General features: G+C 38.5%; 1 protein-coding gene across 3 annotated transcripts in view; it reads right to left on the bottom strand.

Moving 5' to 3' along the window:
• The window catches only part of dennd2da (DENN/MADD domain containing 2Da), a 31862-nt gene extending 16787 nt beyond the window's left edge, over positions 1–15075 (bottom strand). Inside the window, exons 1-5 of one of the 3 annotated variants that reach the window (XM_073470151.1) lie at positions 14839–14945; positions 8248–8314; positions 8036–8122; positions 7772–7849; positions 5961–6017 (exon numbers count right to left, since the gene is read on the bottom strand). In XM_073470151.1, coding sequence (XP_073326252.1) covers positions 5961–6017; positions 7772–7849; positions 8036–8122; positions 8248–8314; positions 14839–14868 — 319 coding nt within the window. In that variant the 5' untranslated portion in view covers positions 14869–14945. Of the gene's footprint in view, positions 1–5019; positions 5478–5960; positions 6018–7771; positions 7850–8035; positions 8123–8247; positions 8315–14838 lie in introns of those variants that run through there. The other 2 variants (XM_073470152.1, XM_073470153.1) reach the window with 2 other exon arrangements.
• Between the last annotated feature and the right edge of the window lie 322 nt (positions 15076–15397).

The raw sequence follows: 15397 nt of genomic DNA, 5'->3' as shown, positions 1-15397 counted from the left end.
GGCAGATTGTATTGCAGGATAAGCCTGACGTGAAGCTATGCCTGACAACTTGCTTGACCAGGACCAAGCTTGTGTGGAAGGTCACATTTCAATGGCAACTTAGATCAGACTCATTTAAATGTGCTTTATAAAACAGAATTTCCTGCATTAGAGTGTGGCTCATGCTGAATTTTTCTGTCTGAACCAGACAAAGTCTGAGAGAATAGTAGCCCAGCCTAACACCAACTCAGCAGGCATGTGTGTGTGTTTTTAACGTCCGAACTGAGCCTGATACAGTTAATGTAAACTGAAGTACCGAGTTTGTCTTACCCTGTCACACAAAATCCCATATGAAAGTTTGCCGCAACAATACTTAGGTAACAAACAGCCTGTGTCTTCAAAGCATTGTCACAAAAATAACCAAGCACTTAACAGAACATATAGCCCCACCACAGACAGTAGGTCCATCATCGCTTATTAGCCTGTCAGTTATCACTTGATATCACTTATCACTTATTTGATAACCCAACAGGGTGGGGTCAGGTATTAGTGCTCTATCCTGCATACAGGCTTGGTTTACTGTGGTAGGTTTGACATACATCAGCAATCCTACTTTCTGAAACACCCCTCAGGTACACAATTACCCGAAACTGACCTGCTTCAACAAAGCAACTGAGACCACTTGGCCAACACAAAAGCAGAAACAAAAATGTGCTCCTTTTCAACAGTGATGGGCGGCGACTCCCCGGACAAAGAAACATCAACGTGGACTTATATCACACATGTAGTAGGTGCTCCAGAACAGACAGCTGCAGAAGAAACGAGGTAACATTCTGATCATGTCTGTGCTTTATATTTTAACATTAGATATATGATTTCTCTGCATGGCTCTGGTCATTGTCGAGCATATGATCTTTATTTTATCAGATTAAGCCACCCAGAGCTGCCCAGAGCTGTACAGTCTCATTTATTTGGAAGGCAAATTGTAATGTCCTAGAGCAACCATTATTAACATCTCCCTGTTGTCAACAACAGAGGTTTTGCTACACAGGTTGGTAATTCTCTGTGTATATTGCAGCACTAGCAGTCTAACAGCTGAATCATTTGTTTACTTCAGACTGTGACGAAATGAGTTTCATTCTTGTGTTGCATTCAAGTCATGTGGAAAAGTCAACTTTCAACAGAAAAATACTGCCAACCTCATCTTTCAGATGGTAAATAAATAGTTTAAGGAAAAAACATGATCTAACAATTTAAAGAATAAATTCTCTTCATCTTAGGGCTAACTTTGAGACAGTAAACCTCACTTGGGAACAACAGTTCGGTGATCGACTGATATCGCTCACTTTTTATTTCACATTTTTCAAAATACTGCTCACTTAAGAGACTTGAGTATGACATGAAATAAGTAAAGAGCAACAAATGTGAACTCTTAGATGTCACAGCAAAAAGGGAACTCAAAATAAAAGGAGAGAGAAAAGGAACAGAAAGATACCTTTTTGGAAAATGGCTTAAGTAAAAGTGAAAGTCACAAGTTCCAGTGTTACTTGGAAGTGTTAAGGTATCTCATGTTAGGGGAACTTAGAGACCTTATTATGTTCATTTTCACATTCACACTTTTATTGTAGGCATCTACTAGAATAGGTTTACATGCTTGAATTTTCAAAAAACACATTACCTCTAGGCCTGAATTGTTCAGTTTATTTTGTAGTAAAGAAAAGGGATGCAACAATACCAAAAACTCCCGGTACGAAATCATCACAATAAATAGTAGACAATATGATAGTTTTTTTGAATATTGTGATAACTAAGAAAAAGATGACTTATACAATGTCCTTCAATAATAAATCTTAAAGTGAAACTCTGGCCAAAATGCAACCTAGGCTTTTTTTGTAAAGGAACCCGAGTCAAACCTTTGTGTAAAAGCATAATTACAACGAAGAAGCCACTTTTAAGATTTACCGTATTTTCGTTTTCGGATCAAAATCATTTTCAATGGCGTGCTAGGGGCAACTTTACGGTAGCATCAAAATCGCTATTTTTAAACACTAAGAAGACTCGACACAACATTAAACTTTGCTCGTAGTATCACCAGGGTCTCTACACATGAACACGAGCAGTGAGAACATTGTTTGTGTACACAGAGTTTACTAAAAAGAAGGTTTTTGAACAACTCACGCTAGAAGTAGCTTGTTCCGCTCGCCACCGTCCTGCCTGTCCATGTTACGTCGCACTCAGGGATCGACGCTTCTTAAGTATACAGCATGTTATTCGTACACATATCCTTTCACTTTTTCTTAGTGGTAGGCAAATTCTGCTTTCCTTCTATGCTAAAATAAAAGTAGTCTAAGCATGTGCAAATAGTAGCCAATTTAATAAATTGTCTTTGGCAATGAATGTAAAATTGCAAAACAACACAATAGCCAGTAGCAATTGCTCCCTCCCTCTGGTTGGACAGTGGGAGTACCATGGCACCCAGGGAGGTGTGGCACTGGAGGACAGCCGAGAACAGGCACTCGGCTGCCGGCCCCACCGATCTCACTCCCTCTTGTTGTCCAGCAGATGACCAGGACCACAAAAATCACTGTCAACATAACTGACACGTTATTATTCATTGTATGCTCAGTGTTTTTCTCGTGTTAATGGGCTGATGTTGTGTTTTTCTTGCAATAGGTTTGTAAAAGCAAACAGCCAGTGGAGGAGCTGATGCAGTGGCAGCGGCTGGCAGGAGCCCGCCCTGCAGACTGCAAGCCTGTTTGCTCCACGTAACGAGCTTAGAGACACTCTTGCAGCGAAGAGCAGTTCTAGAAGATAAGTGACAGGAGCAGTAGAAGACCGGGAAAGTCCATATCTGCAAAGACTTTTTTACCAAGAGTCCTTTTGAAAACTGAGGACAGTGTCTCCTGTGGATTATCCAGAGTAGCTGTGACTTTGTGTCTCATACAATAAATTTTTTTTGATGTTATGCCAAACCTCTCAAACGTTTTATGTAGATGTAATAATATTTGTAATTGTTTAAAATTTTTTAATAATAATAAAAAAAGAGTTTTCGTATTGGCAATATGACAATATATTTTGATACTGAAATATCTGTGATATATCACTATCGGCCAATAATATCAGCCAACAACTATATTGGTCAGGCTCTAAAAGTTATTTGCGTGAACCAAACCTTTAATACTTCTAGTGTACATAGAAAGAAAAGCCCATTTATATTTTTCTTGATACAAGAAAATGAATCTCTGTGTCTGTTGAAGAGAAGATCGCTACACAGAAACTGGAGCTGTTAACTCAAGTCAATCAGTTAAGACAAAACTGGTTACACTTGACCACAAACTGCATTCTTGTTGGTTTGTGGTTGTCACTGTGATGTTTGGTTTGCTGCCAAAGAGGATTTCATATTTATCATCCACTTAAATGTATGTGTCAAGTTAAAAAGCTTCATGAGCACATACAGTACAGAAAGAGAGTTTCACTGTGTATCTTACAAATGAAGCATCCAACTGGACAATGTCCAGGTTTCATTCTGGCTTACCTTCCAGGTTTGTGATAATAACTTTCACGAAAGCCTCAAGTCTGCAATTCTAGGTGCTGTATCGTAGGCAACTGGACTTGTTTAAGCTTCTTGAAGACGTTTCACTTCTCATTCAACAGGCTTCTCCAAGTCTGCAATACACAACTTCTGTTGACAGGGCATGGTTGTTCTACTGTGTCAATAGCAATGGCAGTGTTTCCACACCCAATGGCTTGCTGTCACACAGCATTAATTCAATTAGCCACAGAAAAACATAAAAACATACAGCAAAATTATCCTAGCTTTAAGTGTAATTTTTATTCTTGATATAGACAACTATATCAGAGTTTAAGCCTACACTCTTTGCCTAGTTGTGCTACTGTTGTTCAGCTATGATGTGGGTGGAAGTTTAACAGCCTCGTGCCCTGAGGCTCCTGAACATGTTTCAACACCAGTCAGTTCTTTAAGAAAAGGAATGGCGCCATCACAAAGGCACAACTAAAACTGCTTGAATCTTGCTCTGATATTTGCAGTGCGAAAACTTGCAAACCTACAGATTTCAAATAAAATCTGTCAACCTACCTGTTTATCTATTTTACAAGTTATAGCCCCAACATAGCAGTTTTTAGCTTCTAAATTATGTTTCATAAATGGCCACATTCTTGCCTGGAGTTTGATGTGTTAAAAAGATATTATTAGCCTACTAACGTGCTGCAACAAGAGAGCTTTTTTGGACTGTAATCTCAGTTCCTGAGGCTTTAGTAATCCCAATGTTACAGTTTAATCAAAAAAAAAAAAAAAAAGCTAAGAGATGATGGAATAAAACGTTTAGTTATTAAGTTAGGAAACATGCTTAAGTGTAGTAGGTGCCACTTGTCACAGCCAATAGACACAGTGAACAGGTTGTTAATAGTTTGTTTTATTGGGGTACGGGAATACATAAATCTAAATTAAAATATGCACCTGCCGCCAATCGATGAATCTTAGCCTACCAAACTGTCCATCAGCAGCCTCATACGTGAATTCGTGCTGACGTCCTAGTCGTCTGAGGTAGCATTCGTTAATCGCAGGGCTACAACGCAAATCACTGGCGTGCCTTATTCAATTCGGCAGGTTAACGTTTCACCATGCTGCACTTTATTTCAATGCATTTGCCCACAGTATTCAACTACAAAAACATAGTACGGAGGGTCGTATGTTAAGGACTAATGCAAACTATTAACTTTAAGTCTGACTAGCTTCCTATTTACATTAAGGGTTGATTCCTACCTGGAACCCGGATATACAAGTAGGCACAACCTGCTCGAGACAGGTCAACGTTGCACATATTCCAACAGGTATGCGACGGTAAGATACATTTGTCAATAAACAAGACACGGTTCAATAGTAACGTAAGATTTTATGTCCATATGTTACGGTTTACTGTTTTTCGTGGGCTTTAAATCCTAATTTCACACAACTGGTCCAAATCTACGTAAATAAATGAATGTTGATAGCTTCGGCTGTGTCAGCTGTCCACTACTCACTCCATCTGCTCCTAAAGTTCGTCAGTCCGGGCCCCTTTCTTCTCCTCGTTACCGCTTCACTCATTGCTGTTTTCCTCCACAAACACTGTAGTAGAGCTGTTTCTGTAAGGGGACTCAGTAACACGACAGCAGAACTTTATCGTCTCCATTCCCGTACAGACATAGCATCCAGGCTCGCGCTCACCACGGTCCGCGTGCTACACAGAGTGAAACAGTTCAGCTGGGAGCGTGCCCGTGCGGTCCGCGGCTGTGCTGCGTTCAAGTCATGAGCGAAAAACGGCCACTATATATGCTGCTATCAGTCAACTGCAGCACACATCAAATTAAAGACAATTAGACGAAGACAAACCAACACGAACACAACGAATATGAACTTTTGTTGGAGTAGGTCAGCGACACCACCACCGCAGGCCAACAAGAGGACAGAAGCTCAACAGGCCACCAACAACAAAGTCCTTGAGGAAGTGCAGACAAGAACAGCTTTTACTTTCCAAGGGACCTGTTAAATGTCATCTGCGTCTGCTGACACTGTGAACCAATGCTGAGCAACAGCCTACAACACGCACAGGAAAACTGTTATCATTCATTGGATCTCCTCATCACATTACCTAACCACATATGTTGAAGCCGATTTGTGCCTGTCCCCACCACTTTTCAACACAAAGAGACGCCCTTGGCTGTATATGATTTCTTTCTCTAAAAATCTGAGTTATCAGATATATACCTTTCATCTTAGAATTTAAATACAGTTCTTATTTTTTGTGGTCTTATTCTTTTCCAAACGACCAATATGTCATTCCATCTTAAACATTTATCGGTGTTTTTCCATTGTATTCTTTTATTCTCTTAACTTACAATTCATCCGGTGTCTTATTGGCTCAGTTTAGTCTCCTAATTAGATTTTGTGGCAATTTAATGGAGAAGACAAAATGGAAAATTACCTCCAGAGTCAGGACCACAAGAGAAAGGCTGGAAATGTGTGCAGCCTCTGCTTGTACCTGTATTCAAGTGAGAAATTATGTTGTGTATTTTATTAGGATAAAACATATGCACTGTTTTTACAGCCCTGTCTCTCAGATTTTAGGTTCATGTACTTCTCCCAGTCCACAGGAAGTGTTGGGTCACCTGAGACCATCCTGCGTCTCATAGTTGGTTAGGTTTAGGCTACTAAAACATTGTGTTGCACAGCTAGCCTTGGCCTGCGTGAATACCAATAGCATTTTACATATAACTGCCCGTCTGGCTTAACTTGGTTTGTCTCGGCGTGGCAGATCTGCAGCAGGGATTTTCATTTCCGCCACAACTGGACTACCTGCCTGAAGATGTGTCTTTAACTACTTAATGACACGCTTGTCTTGATCCCCACAGACTATTGAAGAACACCGCTGATGAAGTGGCTCCTCTAATTCAGTTACAAACTGAGTTCAGCTGCTTAGTGTTTACTCTGGTGAGTGGTGGTTTGTTTCTTTTGAGCATTATTTTAACAGGTGGCAAATTCTTACATATTGCACCTTTAGCTTGCTAATTATTATAAACATCTTAATTTAGTTACCACAAACAATGGTGAAATTATCCAAATACATTTTCAGTGAAAATAAATTTCCAAAAAATTTATTATGAACATTTTGCAACTTTTGCATATAAATTTATTTGTAATGTTTCCTCATTTTGATGTTAAAATTGTTATACAGGCGACATTAACATTCTTTTAAAATGCCATGGCTGTTGCAAATTAGTAGAACAGTAATGTCTTTTTTAAGAGCCTGGGTTGGTTTTTAGAACAAAAGCTCTTTTGGAACTCTTGCATTGACAAGACTAATCAGACTTAGCTGTGTTTTTGAGGAGCAAGCTAATAAGCAACACAATGCAGAATAAGGCAGTAAGACTTCCATTACATCAAGGAATTGTCATATTTACAGGATATAGTGATACATTTAGATATGGCAAAAAAAGCCCCCATCCTGCTGGAGAACTAATGCCCGTCTAAAACATGAACATAAATCTTAGTTTGATTAGCAATACAAAAAACAAAGCACATAAAAATGAGGCTGGGATATTGGAGGGAGCTGCAGCAGCAAATATTATATGCATGAGTGTATCAGTATTATACTTTATGATACGTGTTTTGTGCAGCAAGATAGTCTCCACCGATAAACAGGATTTTTAAGGCGCAAATATGATCGTCAGAAGTAAAAAGCTAACTATGAACAAACTACACTGAGGTCACATGACGTTAACATCAACCACTAAGCTGTGTGAGTAGATGAGTGTCTGTGTTCGGCATGATGACGTTTGTCCCAGACAATCTATGTAGTCTCATTTAGCCACTTGTTAGCAGCTGCCTTTTTTAAGACAAGTAAACTCTTTAAAATTAACAAGTGGGGTATTTACTGATGTATTTCATGTCGTAGAGCAAAATGTGAAAATATCTTAAGCACGTGTTAACGACAGATGTTATTTTAGTCGTATAACTTAAAATCTTTTCCAAAAATCCTCAGACTGCAAAAAGACCTGCGGCACTCTATAGTGAGAAGCATCAGGTTCAAGAGTTTGTCAAGTTGTACTGTACACCTGTATGAATACGATTGGTCCACCGGTAGCCAAGCAGCTGTCGGTAATTGTGATGCATTAATGAAAAAGCTGACACCGGTCACCTAATGCAAGCGTGACTTAAATGCTGTGCCTTAAAGTTTGCTATGCTCCATTTAGTATTTAGTCGTGCTTTGACATGTCCACTTGATGCGCATGTTACCTTCATCCATGCCTGTCTTCTTCACCTGGTCCTGAGAGTTGCATAGCTGTGAGGCACCCTCTTCATCTAGGGCTGTCTCTAGGAATAAAAATTAAAAAGAAACAGAGGTTTCAAAAGTTTGCATCTAAAGCTGTGACCAGCTAGTGTTCATCATAAGGGAATAAACTGATTTGTCAGGTTATTTTATTGTTATCAACTTGGCAGATCAAAGACAATATGAGAAGCTGACTGACTTGACGGGAATTATGAAAATGTCATTTTTACCCTTTCTCGATGCTTCTCGCACTGACGAAAAAGACAGCAACCCTCTGCGCCGCGTAAACCCACCACCGTCATAACTGTTGTGCCTTTCTGTGGAAATTTCACATTGACATAATGAAAGAGTTATTAATAATTAAAACGCTAATTGAGATGCAGGCAGTGTCTCTAACTACATTAGGACATTTTACATCACAAATACCCTATGATCCACTTACTTTTGATACGAAGAGATGAGAAGCTGAAACTCCTCCTCGTGTTTAGAGACAGTGGCTGCGCTGAGCTCTGAAAGAAAAGAGAATACATACACATTTAGAGATATGAAAACTAAGAAGTAAATTATACCAATAGATTGGCATCTGGAAAGAAAGATTAGTCTAATTTCCTGAGTTGCTTGTGAAAGAAATAAGGATGTTAGTTCATCTTCCTGTCAGTGTCTCAACAGCTGCTGGCAATGACTTTTGATATTCAGAGGATGATTCCAAAAAATTATGACATTTTTGACCTTTCATGTAGTGCTACTGTCAGGTCAGAATGATCAGTTTTGGTCCAATGTGGACTTCATTTTATCATTCAGCAACTTACATTTACATTTACCTTTAGGGCATTTAGCAGACACTTTTGTCCAAAGCGACTTACAATAAGTACATTTGTCACAAGAAAGAAGCCACAACATATCACCGTCGATAAAGTAAGAATGAAAAAACAGAAACAATTTTCAAGCCCTGGTCTGAGCAAAGTAGCTGCTATTTATCAAGGATACCTTAAGTACATAAGTGCTATGATTTAAGTGCTAAGGGTGAGAACATACAAGTGCATAGACGTTTTTTTCTTTTTTTCAACCTCATACACGATTTTTTTTTAGTAGCTGGATTGTTATGACTTTTGCTGTGGGTCTGATGTGGAGGATCAATCTTCGTGTAATTTTTCTCCTTCCCCCAAAATAATTTTTAACTGTACAAGTTCTCCAAAAAAGAAAGGCACATAAAAGCTTTTTTTCTGATCTGGCACCGCCCCTAGCAGGACAACACCGTCTCAGGTCTAAGGTTTGCTTAGGTTTAGGCACCTAAATAACTTGGTTAGGATAAGGAAAATAAACTGATGACTAAAAAAGATTAAGTTGACAAAAAAGACTAAAAGACTAATGGTTTTCATTGACTAAAGCCACACTAAAAAGGTTAGTTTTCTTCGACCCAGATAAGACCAGAATGCCCAGACTCATTACTTATTATAAAACTATTACTTAAAACTCATCTAAATAAAAAAAACAGGATGAGGTTGACTAGTTTGTTTGCTCTGCTGTGGCCTTAGAATGTCAAGTTACACCAGTTTACAGATACCATTCCTTTATTTTTACTAAGACACTGTTGTTGTGGTTTGTTGCTGCAGCTTCAACAGAAAGAATTTGTTTAAATACTCATACTGCATGTACTGTATTTATGTGAGCATTATTGGTTCTGCATGGAAATACACGGCCACTATTTATAGCCAGGCAAAATGACAGGACATGATAATGTCCTATGGGGAAACTCCCCAGCAACATAAACCATGAGTATATAAGTGGGATGCCTCAAAGTAGTGTTAGCAGAGCATAACACAAAGTATTTGTAATATTAGTTTGTTGAACTAGTAAAACATTGTTTGTTTTCTGCTTGTGTCATTAGTGCAGTTTCCATATTTTAGTTTCTGAAGCCTAAACGTTTGCTTTTTAGTCAGTCAGTTTCTGTCTTTAACAGAAAAAAATCCTCTGTCACAGGAAGTGATGAGTTTTGTGTCTTGTTTGTTTTGATAAAATTGAAGAACAACTGGGTAATGAGCATGAGCTGCAACTGAAAGCCAAGCAAAGAGCACCACCAAGATGAAAGGAACTGTTCGCCCAAAAAAATGAAATTTCAGTCCATATCTACTCACCCCCATGCAGATTGAAAAGTCTGGAGAAGTTTCATGGTCCACAAAACATTTCTGGAGCTTCCCAGCAAAACAGCGTTGCAGCATTCTTTTAAAAAACTGAAGTAGATGGGCACCAAACAGCTTGTCCGGTGTAATGCAAGTGTCTGGAAGCCCCATGATTCCAAATAGATTTAAAAAAAAGGTTATTTACACCCTCTGCGCATGGTTAAGCTTGTGCACCCACTTCAGGTGGGGTGCGCGCTAATGCTTTTATCTACAGTGAAGTAGTTACAGTGAATATTTCAGCTCAAAAAAGGGTGTAAAGAACGTATTTCTTTTTTATTATTTCAGTTCTTGAGAACTGAATTACAAGCAAGTCCCTATCTACTTCAGTTGTTTAGGAGATAATCATTGATTTTTTATGTATGGGTGAAATGTTTATTTGAGTCAAACTTTGTTACTGAAACGTCAAAACGAAACAAGATGCTACAGTACACTTACTGGGACTGATTGTCAGACCATCAGTAGATATGTGAAAGGTCAGTACAAAGCAGCACCACTATTGCTGCTCTTCATATAAAGATGAAAGATACTCTTTCTATCTTTTGAAAGATACAGTCGCTACTAAAATTGTGGCCAAAAAAAGTTGCCATTTGGAAGTAAGCAAACAGCTCCTGAATTAGATGATGATCACAATGCTGACATCTCTCAGATCAATCCCCATTAGTTAGTATAAAGGATGTCCATATTCAGTTAAATGGTAAATGGACTTCTATAGTGCTTTTCCAGTCTACTGACTGCTCAAAGTGCTTTACAACACTTGTCACATTCACCCATTCACACACACATTCATACACTGATGGCAGAGGCTGCCATGCAAGGTTCCAACTACTCATAAGGAGCAATTTGGGGTTTAGTATCTTGCTCACTGATACTTCGACATGCAGCCAGGGGAACCGGGGATTGTTACAGTCGTGACTTTGATATGCTGCAGAAATTGTTTTTACTACCAAACAAACTTTATTATTTTATTACTTTACCTAGTTGTGTGTAAAAATGGTGATGTCAGTTTGTAAGAATGAGTTTGTGGTTTTAGGGGGAGGTGTGTGTTACAGTGTGTGTTGGGACTATTGATTGACCTGTCTATTCATCCATCCAGCACTTATCGGCCCTGAAGATACGTAGAACTCATCCTCATAGCAGGCAGTAAACAGTGGAAACAACCAAACAACAGGGTATCCATCTTCAGGTCCAGACCAGGTTTTGTGTGTAGGCATAATGGTACCAAACCTGACAACCCCACTGTGATGACAAGACTTCAGGAAGCTGTGCACAATTACTGCGACAGACTGTTATCCATCTGTCAGTTTTATATTTGTGTAACAGAAAAACATAATGAACTGCCTGGCTCTGTCATGAACTTCACCAGGTTATTCCCCCGAGTTTTTACAGGGGCAGTATGTAAGATTATCAACAGCGTTGATGTTATGTCAAAGACTTCTATATTCTGTGTTGCAGAGATGTGTACTGAAGCTAGCCCCGACCTATCCTGTCTCGTAATACCACTTCGCATCTCAAGAGGCATTTGATAGTGTAACCCTCTGTAGATCCAGCTCTAAATGTGGCATATATTCGGTTTTTACACCTATTTTCTGTACTCAACAGAAAAATACAACCAAAAAAAAATTTGAATTCAAGTTTCTCTCTCTTTGTACAGCACACTTCATTCAAACTCAACATAAACAAAATAGAACCCATCAAAAAAGTCTTGGTGTGTCTTTCAACAGTCACATGAAAATATTCTGGTTCTACACACTCGCCTCTCTGATTCTTCATCTCTCCCTTGTCCCTATCTGCCGTGTCTTCTCGGTCCCAGAGTCATGGTCCTGGTCAAGGCCTCTATACTATATCCTGCAGTGACTGGGGGCACTAACTTAACAGCTAACTGAGTCATGTGTTAGTTAGCTAATGGTAGTTAGCTAAAGCCAAGGATAGAATTTTCATCTTCATCTTATTCTGAAATAAAATAAGTTTATTTCCCAAAATGTTGAACTATTCCATTAAAGCTAGTGCAAAATTGGAAATCAGTCAACTATGGTATGTCAACTAGGGTACATCAAGTGGCGTCCACATGAATGCCAGGTCCCAACGTTTCCCAGCAGAACATTGCATTGTAACAAGATGATGACTGTTATTCACATGGTTTTAATGTTGTGGTGTAAATCAAATCAGATCCTGCTGTTGCCTGTAAAAGCTTACTCCAGCTCTGAAAAAGCACATGATACCATCAAAATGCACCTGTGGCTAGTGGCTGTTGGGCTGCTTTTCTACCTGTGCACACTTGTCTTTTCTCTGGCTTATCACTGACTTCTAAGAACAGATGGCTTCGGGTGGTTATAGTGACCACACCTGTAAGTACACAATACATTCACAGATTCCGTCACAGACACACCCATTTATGACAAAATTGCAGTGTTTCTTTAGCTTATCTCTGCAACTAAAATAAAGTAGGTCATTGTATTCTCTGTTATATTAATGCCCATATTATACCTTCCTTGTCACAGTCTGTCTAAAGGTGAGCACAAATCACATGGAACTGATTCTTTCCATTCTGATTTGGACCATGTTCATAAATTGTCCTAAATCCAGGGGCGTTTCCTCATATGGGCAATAGGTGCATGAGTGCCTGCAAAAAAAGAAAAAAGTTTGCGGTGCTGAAGGCGAGGTTTGCCCAGGGTGTCATGCAAGCTAGGACCGCCACTACCTAAATCCGACATAGATCTAATTTTCTGCAATGTGACCTCAGTCATCAGAGTTCATGTGACTTTTACATCTCTCTAGATCAACGTTAATCACAATTCTGCACTGCTATCTTTCTGTGCGTGTTCGCTGATATTAAAAGTAGTCCTTGACATCCTGAAAGTTTGGATGAAATCTGTCTGCCACAATCCCACTACACACCTAGCAACCATTGCACCACAAAAAAGCTAATTAAAAAATTTGGCTCCTTTTCTCCTTGTCCTTGTTATCATCTGCTCACAAATGTGCAGGCTTTCACAGCACATGAACTGAGAATGAAACCATAAATTCTGACTTCAGTGGCCTCTATGTATAGGCCTACGACCACACAACAGCATTGTTTGTGTGTCATCTTTGTTATTATTCTTTTGTGCATGTGGGTCATTTCAGGACCATGAGAGTTCACACTGCAATCTGATAATGAATGAATGAATGAAATGAAGATTCAGATTTTCCTACTTTCCCCATTGTCTCTGCACACTTTATCCCACTTCCCTCAGCATTGTTTTGTAAGAAAAATAATCTACAAAAATGAAAAGTAACCAGTATCTATAGATGTCATTGCAAAATGTAGTCAAGTAAAAAGTGCAATGTTTCTAATTGAAATGTAGCAGAGTAGAAGTATAAAGTAGCAGAAATGAAAGTATAAGTAAAGTAAGAAAAGTACTATTATCTCAGAACTGTAAAGTGCTTTGTTCACTCAATATTTTAACTTATACTATACTGTAGATACATATGGCCGTCACCTTTCTTTTTCCACAAATCATATAAAAATTCAACCATACATACTTTCATCTTTACATTTACGTTTTCACTTGATGTATTGAAATACACAACTACTTTAATGTAGTAAGTGAATTTAGACTTTGAAATTATTTTTTCCTTCTGTGATCCTATCCTATGGATCTTAATATACTCTTAATATTAACAACTAATATAATTTCAGGTAATAGTGTATTTCTGGCTTTACACACAACTAATAACCAAATCTTAACACATTTCCACATGTGACTTGATAAATAGTCTGCTAGTATGTTTTCTTACATCCACCTTGTTTATAAGTCTTATTTCTCTTTTCTGTAATACATACACAGGTTTAGTAATAGTCATATGCATATTGTCCCACACCTCTATGCAGTAAACATAAAGAAGAAGAAGAGAACAGTACAAAATATGAAGACAAGCAAAATTGTCCTTTGCTTTGTTAAATACGTAAATAACTTAGTAGTACTTAAGTAATATACTTCTCTTCATATATTCTATATGAGGTTTCAAGACACTTTGGTATCACTATTTTACAGGTCTGCAAATTGGTAAGTGGGTGGTAATTACAATGTAACATACTTGAGATTTCTTTGAAACTACGCCCCATAACCCCATGACCCTTGTGGGACTCCACATTTAACCTTCTTAACATCATTACCAGCAAACGGCACAAATTTCTATTTTCCAAATAAGTTCTTAACCACTTGTAAACGGTCCCCTAACTCTACCACTTAAAAGCCCCATCAAGATTATTTATTATTAAGATTATCTGACATTAGTTTCCACAAAGTAATTACTAACTACTAATAAAGTTGTGGCAACAAACACCCTGATATAATAAAGTAATCAAACCCTGTGTTTTTGTTTTACTCTCCCACTGATGGCATAATGTAGATAGTGAAAAGGAGTAGACCCTGGCAATAAGGATACAATTTAGAGATACATGATGTAACTTTCACACTATAATAACCATCCCACCCACCCCACACCACCACCCGGAGAATCAACATCAAAGTGGTGTGTGCTTGTAATTCTTACACAGGAAGTAAAAGTGAACGTGTTGAGATCAAAGTTCTCCATTCTCCTGTCATGTGATATTTACAGGAAATGTCAGTATGTCAAATGTATAATGTCTTTATATTACGCTGTGCAATGTTTATGTTCTGGTATACTAATTGCCACTGACTGCACAGAATATTGCACCTTCATTCCTGATATACATCAGATCTGATCTCAACAAATACATAAAGTGGGCATAGAAATGGCAGGTACACACAGCTGACTCTATTTTAATAAGTGTTGCAGCCGTGAACTCAAAACACAAAGAGCATGGTTAACGGACAGTACACACTCACCACCTGTGCTTGTTGTGATGTCTTGTCCATTTGTCTTGGCTGAGAAGATGAAAAAAATGTATTTATCCACTGGATCCAGTGCTGATGTTATGCCTTTTACTTTATTTCTTAATCAATAAACTCCAGCTTAAAGTGTTCTCATCCACAGCTTATCAGTGTGGCCGTTAATTTTAGCACTGAAGTAGCAAGTGCACATGTATGAGGAAGTGCACTGTTCAAATGTGCGGTTGACGGACTTCAGTCTCGGGCTGGGATTTCCTCTTTCAATGTTAAACCAAGGTGCAATGACGCAGCTGACACAATGTGGGTGTGTTTATGTGTGTCACTGTGTATGTGTGTATTGTGCAGTGAAAGCTGTTTAACAGTTGTATTTTTACGAATTGGATATATTCATTTTACAAACCTGAGTCAGTGTGTTAGCAGTCAAACCAAATAGACCCATTTCATGACAGACATTTTATTAAGTGTCCCAGTAAGCCATGACAGTGAGTGAGCATGCACAATACCAGAGTCTTGGAACTAGCTCACCTAAACAGAAATCAGCCATAATTAATGTTAT

Source organism: Pagrus major, chromosome 7 (assembly GCF_040436345.1).
Source record: "Pagrus major chromosome 7, Pma_NU_1.0".
In the NCBI taxonomy this organism is placed as follows: domain Eukaryota; kingdom Metazoa; phylum Chordata; class Actinopteri; order Spariformes; family Sparidae; genus Pagrus; species Pagrus major.
The sequence above is the reverse complement of the archived record's forward strand: the minus strand, read 5'-3'. Positions and strand labels throughout refer to the sequence as shown.